Source organism: Eublepharis macularius, chromosome 17 (genome assembly GCF_028583425.1).
Source record: "Eublepharis macularius isolate TG4126 chromosome 17, MPM_Emac_v1.0, whole genome shotgun sequence".
NCBI classification, from domain to species: Eukaryota; Metazoa; Chordata; class Lepidosauria; order Squamata; family Eublepharidae; genus Eublepharis; species Eublepharis macularius.
The window spans coordinates 9,491,993-9,508,879 of NC_072806.1; the positions used below are offsets into that span (position 1 = coordinate 9,491,993).

The following is a 16,887-nucleotide window of genomic DNA, read 5'->3' on the forward strand; positions in this document are numbered from 1 at the left end:
AAAAATGGAAAGTGTGCCTGTACTATTTGTTCAAGTCCAGGTCAGAGACAGTTCGAAGAGGGCTCTGGGGAAAGTTGTTGGCCAACAAGGCACAGAAAAGGGAACTTCTCAAGCCCTGGAAGCAAAAGAGCTCTCCAGTCCCTAGGTTGGTTTGAAGGAGCCACAGATTCCTCCTTGATTTTCTGCACTACTGAAGTCGCTTCTCTGTAGAACGGCTTAATTTGGGTGATTGTATGCTTTGATTCATGCTTTGACTATGCCTGGTGGATGTACGTTTTGATTTATGCTTTGATTATGCTTGTTTGATTTCCACTTTTCATGGTGTTTAAAACATTATAGTTTAGTGATTTAATACATCTGGCAACTTTATTATTTGTTTCTCCCTACATACAGTTTGTTCTGTTCTTTGTTTCTTGTTAGGTAGAGGAGCCTCTATATATCTTGCTCTCTTGTATTTTGGATACGTGCCTTTCTTGCAGCCGAAGTATAAACACGAATTGAGAGTCATATATTTCTGGTTTTCTTCTTCTTTTTCGTAGTGGAAAGATGTATGAGCTCCATGCAAGCGGGTACTCAGATGATCAAACTCCGGGGCAGCTCCAAAGGCCTTGTTCGCTTCTACTATCTGGACGAGCACAAGTCTTGTATTCGCTGGAGACCTTCCCGAAAAAACGAGAAAGCCAAAAGTAAGGGTCTGCAACAGACCGTTCCCGTTATTGCTTTGAAGATGCAAATTTGAGAATGTCCCCCATTTTTATTCTTCCTTTTAACGTTCCTTTTATATTTTTGTCAATAATTTTTTCTCTCCACTTTTTGCTGACTTTATTGCAGTTTCCCTTGTATTGCATGGCAGAAAGCAATGAAAAATTTGTTAGCAGCTTGACTTTACCCATTCCACAGCAACAAATACAATCTGTGCTTATAACTTAGGTGCAGTTATCATTTTGCCTGCCTTTCTTGCCCTCTTCTTAAGACTTTTCAAGTGTAGAAAGGAATAACATCTGTTTGGAGTACTTTGATAATCCACGGTCTCCCTCTTGAATGTTTCAGCCTGCACAGCTGAGAACAGCAGAACGGCCACCCTTTAGAATGGACCAATTTCTCCCTTTGAGATTGGTTTGGCGTGCAGAAATGAATCACCATATACTGAGTTTAGGGAACTAATTTTTGAAGATACATTTTCAGGAATGCCGTAGCATGGGTTTCTACGTCTGTAATGTCACCGTTATTATTTTGAGAAGTTCAGATTGCTCAAGGGTGAGTGAACATGTGAGATTTAAATTGCAAACAGACTAATCGAAAAACTGCTCAGTTTTGCCATACACAGTTTTGGTAGGAGTGCAGTTGACAAATTCAGGCCCATGTGATGCACATTTAACTTTCCTGTTTTTAGATGGCCACTTAAACAGCTTTGGGTCAACTAGATAGGATCCTGGAGATTCACAAGTGGATCTCCAGGCATTATTTATTTGTATTTATTTATTTGTTTGACTTATAGTCCACTCTCCCTGCATGCAGGCTCAGAGCAGATTACAACCAAATTTAAGATACAATACAGCGTGCAATAAATAAGCAGTGCAAAACTAAAACAATTAAAACTGGTAGCAAAAGTTCAAAAACAGGCAGCACATTGCACAGTCCTGCATAATCATTGGGTCCACAGTGGCTGGTGACAACAACTGATAAACCAGAGACCAGGAGGGGACTCCCCCTCTCCCCAGTAGGAGGCCGAAAGGAGACCCACCTGCCTCAACCACCAACATCACCATCTTACAGGCCCAGCGTAAATCCCACTGGGCCCGAGTTATCTCAGACAGAGAGTTCCACCTAGTTGGGGCCAGGGCCAAGAAGGCCCAGCTGAGAGAACTCCGAGAAGCTGTGACTAACCCAAGGTGACCCAGCTGGCTTCAAGCAGAGGAGTGAGGAATCAAACCCAGTTCTCCAGATTAGAGTCCTGCTACTCTTAACCACTACACCAAACTGGTTCTCCTCTCTTTGTTTGCTCCCAGAAACTCTTATTGAGAGGTAGACTGCCTCTGGAAATGGGGGTACCATTTCAGTCTGAGGCTTCCTGATCAATTTTTATCCAATGTTTAATGAAAGCGGCTCATGTGATTTTTGTAAGCAACAGAGAGAGAGAGAGAGAGAGAGAGAGAGAGAGAGAGAGAGAGAGAGAGAGAGAGAGAGAGAATAAAATTCAGACACCAAAAAAGCAACCAATCTCTGCTCCCTTTTGTCTGATTCAGGGCCTTTGCACCAAATTCATTTTTCATTTTTACACAAGACCATGTAGTGAGCACAACAGAACTTCAGCCAGGGCTTTGTACCCTCTGGAGTGTCATATGACTAAAGATGTTCCCTTCACAAACGCGTGTGTTGTTTCGCTGACAGATGGCAAGCTTCTTGATTCCATCCTTGGAAGAATATTTATGTGAGTGTTGTCTTTTTCTTTTTTTTTTTAACACCACCAGCCGTCAGATTGGGACTTCCATAATCTGTTGGCTTCTCCGTCTCATCTGTTCTGCTCAACGCCCACGATCTTTCCAAGGGAGGGGATGCTTTCCAGGCATGTGTGAAATGTGCACTGGCGAGGAAACAGTGCCCCACCAAGTGGTTGCCAAACAGGACACAAGCCACATGTGGACAACTCATACCCAGCCAAACACAGCCCGGCAGCCCTGTGTGATAGCTTGCCAGGGGGCTCGTTGGGTTTTGCCAGGTCACATGGCTGGTGGCCCCGCCTCCTGATCTCCAGACAGGGGAGTTTAGATTGCCCTCTGCGCCGCTCAGACAGATGCTCTGTCTGGAGATCAAGGGGTGGGGCCACCAGCCATGCGACCATTTTCTCCAAGGACAACCCACTGAGTTCCACCACCTCTTTTCCCAGAAAAGAAGCCCTAGGTTTTGCTCATTGGGACTATAGCATAGGAAGATGCTAGCACTGTGGTCCCAATCCAATGTAACCTCAACACCCCCCCCAACAGTACTTTTAAGAAGCAAAAAGAATTAGGGGGGGGGTTCTAATCTCCAACAACATCTTTCTTGTTTGATCTTTTTAAAAATTCAACTATTTTGTTGCATTTCATTTTGGGTTTGGAGAAATAAGCACTGACCGAATGGTAGACCGTAGGGATCAGCCATCGCTTTCACATTTTGTGTGCGAGCTTCCCAGAGGCGCCTTGGTGGACGCTGTCAGAGAGAGGATGCTGGACTAAACGGCTCTTGGGTCTGGTCCAGCGAGACAGCTCTTATGTTCTTAGAAATGTCCTTACATTAGGCTTCTGATCTGTGCTGCCGCGAACAAGTGCATTATCTGTCTCATCCTTCTTGGCAGTATGCAGATCCTAGAGAACAGATATCTGGTTTTAAAGTGAGATGTATTTTGTAATCTCAAGAGGGTACCATAATCTCCAAAAATTGTTTCCCACTATGCACTCTTTTTTTAAAAAAAATGTTATTTCCCATCTATTCCACTCAATAGCCAATATCTTTCAGGAGAAGATAAACTGCCACAGTTCCACAATGGGTCCAGATGTTGGATATGATTCAGCACAATTTTCTAATGTAATTTGAGACGGGAACGGAAAGACACTTTTCTCAGAACTTCTTATTAGAAGGAAACACAATCAGATTCATATGGGGTGCTGCCTTACACTGAGCATTGCTCCATTTAGCTCACGATTCTCTCCTTTGACAAGCAATGTCTGACTGGGAGTCTGGTTTTCCGGGAGAGAGACACATGAGAAGTATCCAACTCCATGTGATGCCTCGGACATGCAAGAGTTCTGACTTTCATGTTGGTCAGACCTTATATGGAGGTCTGCGTTTGGTTCCTGGTGCTGACTCTGAACTTTAAGAAAGATGTAGACAAATTGGACAGGGCACAGAGAAGGGCGGAAGGGAAGGCAGCAGGTACAGCCCAATCTCATCAGATCTCAGAAGCTAAGCAGGGTCGGTACATTGATGGGCGACCACCAAGGAAGACCCTGCAGAGGAAGGCAATGGCAAACCACCTCTGCTTTTCGCTTAACTTCATAGTCCCCTGCTGGGATTGCCATAAGTCGATTTTTGCGACTTGATGGCACATTTACACACACACACAGAAGAGCAAAGAAAAATCAGGTTCAAGGTTTTGGTTTTAACCTTTAAAGCCCTTAGCAGACTGGGACCGGCATGCCTGCAGGACTGCCTCTTGCCATGTGTTCCAAGGAGACTGCTCCGCTTGGCAGATAAACACCTACTGGTGGTCCCTGGCCCTAGAGAGGTTCGCTTTGCCTCAACCAGGGCCAGGGCTTTCTCGGTCCTGGCCCCAACCTGGTGGAACTCTCTGCCTGTGGAAACTCGGACCCAGCCGGATTTACTATCTTTCCTCCAGGCCTGCAGGACAGAGATATTCTGCCAGGCATATGGGGGTTGTGGTGGGTGGGCCACCTAAAGTATTGTATTGTCCTCCTGCCATGGGGGGAGTATATGCCCCCCTGGGGTTCTGTAACCATCTGTAACTAGCCATTCTGCCCCCGAGTGATTAGGCTGAGGTGCTGGGGCAAAATGTGCGTTTTATGTGTTATTGATTTTTATATTGTTACATATTTTTATTATATTTATTGTACATTTCAAAATGTTGTGATCCACTCTGAGCTTGCTTGCAGGGAGAGCGGAAGAGAAATAAAATAAAATAAAAAATAATGAGGGTGGGGGTTACATGACCACATTCTTCACATGCCTGAAGGGTCTGTTGAGAAGGGCCAAAGGTTGTTCTCTGTTGCTCCACCTAAAAATAGGATTACGTTTCAGGCTGGTTCATTTCAGTTGAATTCTATGAGGAACTTCCTAATGAAAATAGTTGGACACTGGAACTGCTTACCTGCAGCTGGGGAAGGCTCGTCTTCAAGCAGAGGTGGGGCAGTCATCTGTTGGGGTCGTTCTAGCTTTGGATTTTCTGCACTGAGCAGGAGGCTGGACTAGATGGCCTCTGAGCCCCCTTCCAGCTCTGTGATTCTGTGTTGTTAGTAAAGTGTGAAAATAGGACATGTGGGTCATTTGTGTTGTTTTGGGATAAATGATGGCACAAAGGAGGCTTCAAGATGGAATCTCACTGAAGTATTTTCTTCCTTTGCCTCTGATCACAATGTTACCGTGAAGAAAGGTAAAAAAGAAAAGATGATATCCTTATCCCAGGGGTTATCAGAACAGGAGACATTGCAGATACGACTCGTTTTGTTCCAGGTTCTGCAGTAGACAGACAATGTCTTATAAAAGCTGACACTTGGCATTATTTCTCTGGGAAGCATTTCAAACGGAGGTTCTTTAAGGATATCATTTTATAGAATAAGGCTTGTGAAGTATAACCTTATCTCTAAAAAGCGTTTAGCTTTTAGGGGGGCGTGGCGTCGCAGCGGAGAGGAATGGACGCATGTTAAGAGCGCTCCGACCCTCCTGATCCCAAACCCTGCCAATAAACACCACAAGAAGGAAAAAGTAAAAGAAAATAATGCTTACAAACCCCATCAAGAAAAAGAAAAACAACACGAAAGCGGTGAAAAACTTACAAACATTCTTCGCGACCCCGGGAGAGCCGAAGGGGAAGGAACGCGGCAAGACGGAGGAAACTAAAATGGCGGACCTCATTGTAAAAAACGGCGCGACTGAGGTAAATCAACCAGAAAAATATTTGGACCCCCAGCTAGCACAATTAAAGCAAGACATTATAGATCAAATGGCCAAACTCATTAATCCGATCACAACACAACTCACGGACATAAAACACGATTTACAAACAGTTAACCATAAAGCTGATAAAGCTATGGAAGTGAGTGTGAAAGCTCTACAGGACGTCACAGACATGCAAAAACTAATTACAGAACAACAAGACAGACTAATGAAACTCGAACTAAATGCCAGGCAAAATCAGGTTAAGATAAGGGGGATAGATGAACAGCATACGTATAACACAGATCTCACAAACTTTATTGCCAACTGGCTTGCTAAGCAATTAAAGCTAGAGGAAGGAGTCTATCCCTATATCACAAAAGCCTATCGTGTGGGACCCTATCACCAAAATAAAAATAAGGACCGCCCGAGAGATATAATTATCGAGATACCAGATCAAAGAACAAGAAGAAAGATAATGGAAGAAGCCAGAACACGAGGATCATTCAAATGTGAAGGCAAATTGGTATATATTTTTGCTGATCTGCCAAAGGAAGTACTTGCCAAAAGAAGAGAACTCAAGCCAATTTCTGAGACTCTGCAAAGAGCGAACAGAAGATATAAATGGCTGGATCAATGCAAACTTATGGTCTTTCATCAAGGCAAAAGGTATACAGCAACAGATATAGACACGGGACTGGAGTTACTAAACGCAGTCGGGCTGGAAACGCCGATGGAGACGAACAAGCAAAACCAAAAAAGAAAATCTTCTGAACTACTATCCCCTCAGAAAGGGAGCAAGATCCCCATCAGAGACACTTGAATTATCTCATCATTGTCTCTCAACGTATTGGTAAAATGATTGATAGTATAACAGCCTGTTTAAATAAGAAGTGGTGTAACTGTAGATAGAAGTACAAACTCAGAGGTTTGGGGGGGGGGGGGCTCTTAACATAGCTCATATAGATCTGTTTAGCTCTCATAAGTGGATAAGGAGGGAGGTTGATTTCCACAACCGGTGAGTGAAGTTAACTCATCAGTTTGAGAGGGCTAACCTTGAATAAATTTTAATAGGAATATAGTACATTGATAATATAATCAACGAAGTGATACGTTTAGTTCATTACGGTACAAGGTGGTAATAGGGAGGGAGTGAGGGTGGGGGTGAGGGTGGGAGGGAAGAAAAGGGGGAAAAAGGGAGGGTGTTGGAATAGTTAATTAGTTGCATATATCAGTCATATAGATTTATATAGTTAGCAATCTTTATAACAAAAAACAATATTTGTTAAAAAAAAATATATAAATATTACAAAAATTAATAAACAAAAAATAATAATAAATAAAAAAAATAATAGCAATAATTTAAAAAAAAAAGTAAAAGTAATAAAAATCTATATTCTATAGTTCATTGATATAGTTCATTAGTATAGAAGGGGAGAGAGGGGGTATAAGAAAGGGAGGGGGGTTAGGGTGGTTATAGGGAGGGGGAGGGAAAAAAAAAAAAGAGACGAATACAAGCAGTTCAAAGTTTGCAACGAAGATAGGAAACCAAGAGAAGGAAAGGTCATAAAAGGGAGAAAGAACAACACTACGAGGTACTTACACAGAGAGGAATTAAAACAGTACTAAGAGGTGAAGAGATACAAGTGGTTTTATTGGACTGTACTCTAAATAATTTGAAAGGTTTATGATACAAGGAGAATAAAGAAGAATTGTATTAATAATATATATACATCGTTTTGAAGAGAGTGGTTTAAACAGAATATCTTTGAAACAGCACACTAAGGAAAATATTGTGATAATAGCAATACCTTTTTAAATAATTTCCCCTTTTTTTTCATTTTGAGACGGATTAATCAAAAAAACCGGTATTATAATGTATGCCTGCTTATAATTGGGAAAATTCAACTTGCAGTAGTAGTTTATACTTCAGACTATAAAATATAAGCCAAGTCGGAAAACATAGAGTGAGTCAACAACAATATAGAAAACAAGAATAGAACTTGAGTAATTATTACAATCAAGGATAGAAATGTGTTCTAAAATCAAAACTTTATCTTTCAATGTTAGAGGTTTGGGAAATCCTGTTAAAAGAAGGAGAGTGATTTCGAATTTAGCTCATACTAAAGCACAAATAATTTTTCTACAAGAGACCCACTTGCGATATAATAATACTGATTCATTGAAAGCTAGGTGGCTACAAGCACAATACCATGCACCTGGTAATTCCAAATCAAGAGGAGTAGCCATCCTAATTGCAAAACATATACAATTTCAACAAATAAAAACTCTCAAAGACAAAAAAGGTAGATACATCTTTGTTAAAGGGAAAATAGGGGAACACAAACTTACACTAGCCTCGTTATATGCTCCCAATATACACCAATTAGACTTTATAGAGGAAGCATTGCAGAAATTAACTACATTTCAGGAAGGAGACTTAATAATCGGGTGTGACTTAAACTACATAATAAATCATCAATTAGATAAATCGAACTTCAATAACCAAAACACAAAAAATATACACAAAACAACAAAATTAGCAGCTATTTTAAAGAAATATCATTTAATAGACACTTGGAGACACTATCATGAAGGAGAAAAAGATTTTACATATTTTTCACAAAGACATAACACATATACAAGAATAGATTACATATTAAGCTCCAATACTATTATAGACAAGGTAGAGGAAATAGAAATTGGAAATAATACAATCTCAGACCATGCATGGGTAACAATGACACTCAACCTAGATGACAAGACACAGAAAAGCAATCAATGGTGCCTACCAAAGCATTTATTATTTAATCAATACGCAACTAAGGAAATTGGGAAAATAATAGAAACAGCTATTGCAGAGAACCTATCTAATGAAATTGGGGCGCACATACTTTGGGACACAATAAAAACAGTGACCAGAGGTCACATAATAGCTCTTACAGCAAAAATCAATCGAGAAAAACTGAAACAAAAGCAAGAGTTAATAAATAATATTAAGGCTCTAGAAATCAAACACAAGTCAACAGGTAGTAAAAAAACATATAGTGAGCTCCTAACGCAAAGGAAAATCTTAGAGACCTTGGAAAGTCATACAATATATAAACAGTTGCTGGCTGCTAAGCAGACACACTGGTCCAACTCTCCCAAAACTCTTCGCATTTTAGCATACAAAGTAAAACAAAGAAGGTCACAAAATAATATCAACAGAATTTATAACAGCAAAAATGTCATACAATATAAATCAGAATCAATCCTCAAGGTCTTCAAAGACTATTACACACAACTATATACTTCAAATAATCCTGACCCAAAGAAAATAGCCTATTTTCTAAAATCACTAAAAAGTCTCAAGAAATTAGAGGAAGTACACAGAACGCTTCTTGACAAACCCATCACTATACAAGAAACAATAAATGCAATAAAAAATGCTAAAAATAATAAAGCAACAGGACCGGATGGCTATCCGGCAGAATTTTATAAAAAATATACAAATTTATTAGCAATACATCTGACTAATTTGGCCAACTCAATTCTAGATGTAGGTAAAATGCCTCCCACCTGGGAGAGAGCTGACATTATTGTGATTCACAAACAGGGAAAAGACCCTTTGAAATCAGCATCCTACCGCCCCATATCGTTGCTCAACCACGATTATAAAATTTTCACTTCCATCATAGTGAATCGTTTAAACACATTCATATCTAACTACATACATACAGATCAATCAGGATTTATACCAAAAAGAGACATTACAGATAATATTTATAAATCACTAAACCTTATAGATCATTGTACTCACAACAGCATGGAAACTATTTTGTTATCATTAGATGTCGAAAAAGCTTTCGATTCGGTAGAACTATCATACCTCTTAAAAACACTGTCATACATGGAATTTGGAGAAAATTTTTTAAATATAATTAGAGCAATTTACCATCAACCAATAGCAAATATTAAAGTAAATGCTATGCACTCAGAAAACATATATATAAAAAGAGGCACAAGACAAGGATGTCCCCTATCTCCCCTATTATTTGCTCTTGCCCTTGAACCCTTCGCGGCTGCCATCAGAGAAAATGATCAAATAAAGGGAATAAAAGTTAATTCCGCAGAATTCAAAATTAGCCTGTTCGCAGACGACATGTTGTTATACATAACTGACCCATTAAATTCGCTGCCCTATCTCTCAACCCTACTTACAAATTTTGGAGCAATATCAGGATTAACAATTAACCAAACAAAATCTTATTACCTTGCCATTAATATCCATAGCAAAATGATCCAACAAATAAATAAATTATATAATTATCAGTGGTCTCCATCACACATAACTTATTTAGGTGTTAATATCTCTCCTAACCTAAATGAACTGGTAAAATTGAATCATCTTAAATTAACAAATCAAATTAAAACAGACATTGCTAACTGGAATAAATTAAAACTCACGTGGTATGACAGATTTCATTTAATAAAGGCTTTTATATTACCAAAATTTCTCTATATGTTTAGAGCGATCCCTCTTACCATAAACAGATCGCTAATAGCACAATGGCAAATACTGATCAATAAATTCCTATGGCAAAACAAACATCCGAGAATTGCGTTTAATACTATGAGGAGGAAATCACTAAATGGAGGTTTCAACTATCCAGATTTATCACTATACCAATCAGCAGCAAGACTGGCCAACTTCTTGCAAATAACATCTAATTCAACTCTGCCGGATTGGATTAAAATTACGCAATCCTCTTTAAGGCATTATGACATCACAGATATAATTTGGAATAAACCAATTAATAGACCAAAAAATATTAAAACCGGTCTTGTGATATCGTCTATTTTAAAGACGTGGGACCAAAGTAAGAGCAAATTAGTCCCAAAACTATCCAGATTCTCATCATTTATAAATCAAGAATGGTTCTCACCGGGGTGGGACCGGTCCCTCATTCTAATACTGCGACAGGCAAAAGTAACCAGACTAATTGACATCACCACACAGTCAGGACTATTAGAGAAGGTAGATATAGAGAGAAAACTAAAAAGTAAACTACAATGGTTTAGCTATCTACAACTTTTGCACATGACGGAGAAAATAAAACTAAGGAACATCATGAAAGAACCTCTGACTGATTTTGAACAAATTTTAAATTCCTCCTCACAACAAAAAAAAGGGATGATAGCTCGTCTATACAAAATACTATTAAACGCAACGGAGAACAAGCAATTAAGTTGCCAAAATAGCTGGAGTAAGGACTGCTCGATTGAGGAATCCTCAGAGGCTTGGAATGAGGTATGGTCATCTGGCATATTTACCTCAAAAGTCATTGTAACAAAACTTCAAACCTTCAAAGTGATACATAGATGGTATCTAACCCCCCAAAAGTTAGCATTGATATCTAATAAATCGTCCCCTAAATGTTGGAAAAATTGCGGCGAAAAGGGAACCTTTGCCCACTGTTGGTGGGAATGTAAAAAAATTAGACAATTTTGGGAGGAGATATTAATGAAAATTAAAGACATTACTAATTATGAACTTCCTTTTGACCCGAAAATGATTTTTCTAGACCTATGGGGAAATTTGCATATCCCTAAAACCAGAAAGGAACTCATTGCATCACTCTTTATTGCAGCTAAGAGTACTATTGCAACAGTCTGGAAATCAAAGAGACTACCAACAATTGAGACTTGGTTCTCCAAAGTTTGGAATCACTTTATTTTAGAAAAAATAAGCAACGATATACAAAATGCAGAGCGTTTCACAGAAAATACCGGTTTTATTGATAAATGGCTCCCTTTCTTGGAATATATAGAAGAACACAATTTGCAGCCCAACTCAAAAATTTTCCAAGTTATAACAAACAATGGTTACCTCTCGTTCTACTAAACTAACTGTATATTTGAGTCATCATAAAGAGATATTATTGTTAATTCTCAAGAACACAAGGTTAATAATGTATTGTAAACTAAACTTTTAATCTGACTTGAAATGATGTTTATGATTGTAAGTTATATGTTGCAACAAAATTCAATAAAAATTAATAAAAAAAAAAAAAAAAAAAAAAAAGCGTTTAGCTTTTAGAGAACACTTGCTGCCTATAATTCTCCGCAGCTGAAATTAATTCTCTTTCGCTTCTTGAAAAAGCATTCTTTCTGGGCCAAGCTACCGGCCCTCCCAAGAGCTCATAAGCAAGCAAGAATTTTGGGGTGCCTAAAGATCTCCCCGGGTGCTCTGCAGCTCACTCTTGGGTGGGCAAAGTGTATGTTCACGGACAGTTTTGTGGTTTGTGCCTTTGATGTGAGGAGTGGCATGACGTGATAAAAGATTTTGTTGCTGTTGTTGTTGGATGCTTAAACCTGAGATGTCTTGAGGAGCCAATTCACAAATGCAAAATGAAAAGGTGAAGCGCTCCCAGACCCATCCCCTGAGTTTTTCTAATAACCTTTAAGCCAGCAAGCGTCATCCGCCTCTTTCGAGATTGAGACACCACGTTGTTGCAAGGCCTGGCCTCCTACGACTTCTTGATTCCGCTTTCCACCTCTTCTTTCAGTCTCTATAGATTCGATCCAGGAGGTGTGTGAGGGTAAGCAGTCTGAGATCTTCCAGCGCTATGCAGACGGCAGCTTTGACCCCAACTGCTGCTTCAGCATCTACTACGGAGACCACATGGAATCCCTTGACCTGGTGTCGTCCAGTGGGGAAGAGGCTCGGACGTGGATCACGGGCCTCAAGTACCTGATGGCCGGCATTAGTGATGAAGACAGCCTGTCGAAAAGGCAGAGGACGAGAGACCAGTATCCTTCTCAGAGCAGGCGGGTTGGTGGAGCTGAGACTAACACGTTTCTTTAAAGCTCGATTCATTCTTTTTTAAAAAATCCATTTTTTACAACATTCAGTCAGTAAAGCTTGCAAAAGGATCTCAAAGAATAGATTTCTTGTTGAGTTACCAGTAGATTTTAATACCGAGAACAAGTATGGCACTTTAGGGATGCACATCACTAAAGAGTCCAGGGCATGGACTTTGAGCAGGGAGGCACTGAGTTCAAATTCTGACTGAACCATGATACTCGCCTGGCGACTTTGGACCAGTTACTTTCTCTTAGCCTAGCCTAGCTCTCAGCTTTCTTAGGAGGATAAAATATGTTCCTTTTTTTCTCATGACAAAAAGCCTATCTTGCACGCTCCCTGCTGAACTCTGGGCCTCTGGTAAAATGTACCCTGGCCGACATGGCTTGCACACCACATTGCTTCCAACAACTCTCTCAAGCAAGTCAGTTTTATCCTCCCCGTGTTGCAGATGTTGGAGGGGGGCTGAGAGAGGCTGACAGGAGAGTGTCAAGAGATTTGGGGCTTCCTGATTTGTGAGTCAGTCTCTTAGGCAATATGTTGTGGCGACTTGTATAGCCACGTCAGTTGGATGTCACCACTCGTTGGTTGATGTGCCTTCGCTTGCATCGTATGGCATAGCTGGCTTGCTTTGAGCACTCCGGAGGGCTTTGCTGTGGGGGCACATTCTGCTCTTTCTAATGCTCGCATTATGCAACCATTTGAATTTGCACAGAGGTGTCAAGGAGCCCTTCCTGGAAAAGACATACCTGAGAATGTGGAGAGAGGCCATCGCTCAGTGGCGGAGCAGGGGCTTTGCATGCTGAAGGGGCCCAGGTTCAATCTCCAATTCAAAGGCAGCCAAGCTGGAAAAGAGTTTTCTGCCTTCTTTGGAGAACAGATACATAGCAGAATGTAGGATACTGGCTTGATAGACAGCAGTTTCATATGTTCAGTGGGGAGGAGGGACCCATCACTTAGAGGCAAGGTAAATTTTTGCATGAAGAAGGTTCCAAGTTTGATCCTTGCCATATCTATCTTCCAAAACTGGGAAAGACCCCTGACTTAGATCTTGAAGAGCCAATGCAGGTCAGAATGGACAGTGGTAGGCCAGATGAACCAATGGATGGGCGGATGGACGGTTCCACCTTGTGGCAAGAAGGTGGACTGTGGCAAGAAGGGCTCCTTTGCCCTTTTTAAAATGCCTTCATTTGGGTGCTTTTGTGTAGGGGGGGGGGTGTCTCCCTGTGCCATGCTGCGCCGGCCGGTTGCCTTTTTTTTGCTTTCCTTTCCTTGACTCCTCCTAAATGTGGTTGAAGCAAACCTTCGATGAGGCAGATAAAAACGGTGATGGTAGCCTGAGCATTAACGAGGTTCTCCAGCTGATGCACAAACTGAATGTCAACCTCCCCCGGCAGAAGGTCAAGCAGATGTTCAAGGTAAGGCACGCGTCCGTGTCTAATGAGAAGGCAGCAGGCAGCGTTCCAGAATGACTGGCCACAAGATAAATCCCAAACAGCTTGTTTTTCTGTTCCCCTCTCCTTGCGGGTCCACGTCATACATTTTAGCAACATACCTAACACCAGATGCCATCAGTTTCGTTATTTCTATATAGCAGCACTCCCAGTCGAGTTCTGTTGGTTTCTAGAATTACTGTGCAGTCTTGCCAACTGTGCAATGTTGAGAGGTCAGACTGGGGAACTGCATTTTTTGAGCACTCCTCTCTGTTAAAATCTCCCTGCAAATAGAAAATCAGCTCAGCAGGGAAAGTGCAGGGCTAGAATCTTTGGAACCAGTGTGCTGCATTTTTACTTGCAGGGAATGTTTCTTACTTGGAAGGTGTTCAAAACCAACACCTTTCACCTGCAGCGGGTAGTCCATTCTACCACTTCAGGATTCTTCTGGGTCATTCCCACCTCATTCTGTGATATACGTAGACCTGGGCTGAATCACCCATGGGGTTCTTGCAGTCTACTGAAAATCCTGGCTGCAGCCAGGCTGGGGGTCTTGGACAGCTAAGATAAGAATGAAATGGGGGGAAGAGAGGTTTGGGCCAGACCTTGGAGTGCAGGCAGCTATGCTGTGTAGGCCAAGTTCTGAGTATTTATGTCAAATGTGGCCAATCCAACAGCTTCATGCTTGGGTTAAGAGAAATTCTCTTATTTCTTCTTTACCCGGTTTCTCCTTGATTTTTGTTTTGTTTTTTAAAGGAGTGTGGAGTCAATTTCTAATCAAATCCTTTTTGACCAAAGAGAAGTTTGAAGAGAGGAGGGGCAGGAAATTTCTGCAGAATTTCAGAATTTCACTCTGTAGTTGCTCAGAGGCAGGCGATGTCTCCCCAGGACTTCCTATCTTCCTGCTAGAGCACCACCTTCGGGTATATAACATAAAACAACAGCAAGTTCTGAAGTTACAAAGGGGTGCCTTGATTTCATTTTGAAGAGAAATGAAAGTGAAATGAAAGAAAAATCCTGCTCTTAAAAGGGGGGAAAAGAGATTAAAAAGAGTCAATGGCTATATCTAAAAAAAGGAATTTGGGAAAAAGAAATTTCTGACCCTATAACAACCCTACTTCATGCTGACCGCCTGTCCCAGGGGAGTTGATACTGCTAAATTCCTTACTCATTTCTGTGCATGCCAGAGGGTTTTAAGTGCACACAAACATGGGTTGTTCATTGGGTTATGTACCAGCTGCTGACCCCAGAGTCCCAGATGTTCCAGAGTTCCAGATGGATCTCTAGAATTCCTCTAGCCTGTCCTTCTTACTGCAGTAGGGGGGAATCTAGGAGTTTTTAAAAAACTTATAGATCCAGAGGAGTTAGCCATGCTAGTCTGTAGTAGCAAAAATAGAAAAGAGTCCAGTAGCACCTTTAAGACCAACTTTACTGTAGCATAAGCTTTCGAGAATCACAGTTCTCTTGCATCTGAAGAAGAGAACTGTGATTCTTGAAAGCTTATGCTACAGTAAAGCTGGTTAGTCTTAAAGGTGCTACTGGACCCTTTTCTATTTTAAAAACTTGTGTGGTTGGTTTGTGCAGATGTACTGCCCTTTTCATTCTGAATACCAGGATATAGGGAACAAAATTAGGACTCAGAAAAACAGGTAAGTTCTAATTTAACTCAGTGAAATTTCCAACCCAGATTTTAGCTCCGTATGTAAATCCAAGCAGGAAGGTTTGGTGATGCTGTCCAAAGGCGTGCAGGCGAGGGCTTTGTCAAGCCTTAAGCGGAAAGTTCTGAGTGCCTTCTCTGTCTTCACATCCTGCAAGGAAAATCCTGTTCTCTGGAAAGCTTTTTGCGCAAGATAGTTTTTGTAAGATCTCTCTTCAGGCCTGTCTTGCCCCTGAGTTTCTAGGCTTTCCTCTCGGCCCCTGAACATTTCCTGTACATGAAAGGTGCATGAGGCTTACAAGCTCATCTGAAGTTACATGGCCTCTACAAATGTTGCTTGTTGTGACAGTTTCTACTTTGCGTCTGTGTTTGTGCAATCCATTTGTCAGGCAAACGGGTGCTGTTTGCGATTTTTGCTTCTGTGTTGGGCCCTGACCTATTTTATAATTGAATTGGGATTGGGGCGGGGGGAGATTAAAGCAACATGAGCAATGCACAGCGCTAGTCAAAAGTCTCGTTATGTACTTTGCAGTGCTGCTGGGAATGCAGTCGGGGGTGGCTTTGTGGTAGGAGTGTGAGTGTGGCTTTTGTCGGGTGCCTCTTGCTTCTGAAACCGGTGTCAGCAGAATCTGAAAGCATTGTTGGCGTTGACTGATGTGCCAGAACAGGAGGGAATTATTTTTTTCCCCTTTCGCAAAACTCTAAACCTTCCATCATTAATAGCAAGAGATGCTCAGCATCCTGGAGTGGTTTGTGTGTGTGTGTGTGTAAAGCTTGAAAGGGAGGGATTTCTCTTAAATGAGAATTCACCTCTTTTCAAAACTGCTTTAGCTTGCTCAGGTGAGCCTCTTGTTAACAGAGCTTCATTAGCTTGACACACCTCTTCTCTTTGGTGTGGTTAATGACAATGACAACGACACTGACAACGACACTGACAACGACACTGACAACGACAACGACAACGACAATGATAACGATAACGATAACGATAACGATTTATTAGTATGTGATTGTGTCGTGTGAAATTTGAATAATAATAATAATAATAATTGTGCTTATATACCAGCCTTCTAGACAGCTTAGTGCCCCACTCAGAGCAGTGAACAAAGTCAGTGTTATTATTATCCCCACAATACAGCTAAGGAGGTGGGCCGAGAAGAGTGGCTTCCCCAAGGCCACCTACTGAGCTCATGGCAGTAGCGGGATTCGAACCAGCAGAGTGCCAATTTGCAGTCCAGCCACTTAACCACTGTGCTACAGCAGCTCTCGGGTTGCTAGAGATTGTTGGAGATGAAGGCGGA

The 16,887-nt window shown here is 41.1% G+C and overlaps 1 protein-coding gene across 1 annotated transcript in view; it reads left to right on the plus strand.

Moving 5' to 3' along the window:
- PLCH2 (phospholipase C eta 2) overlaps positions 1-16,887 on the plus strand; it is a 390,171-nt gene that overhangs the window by 249,468 nt on the left and 123,816 nt on the right. Inside the window, exons 3-5 of the mRNA XM_055001428.1 lie at positions 540-686; positions 12,201-12,444; positions 13,785-13,914. Of these exons, the coding sequence (XP_054857403.1) occupies positions 540-686; positions 12,201-12,444; positions 13,785-13,914 (521 nt within the window). The remainder of the gene's footprint in view (positions 1-539; positions 687-12,200; positions 12,445-13,784; positions 13,915-16,887) is intronic.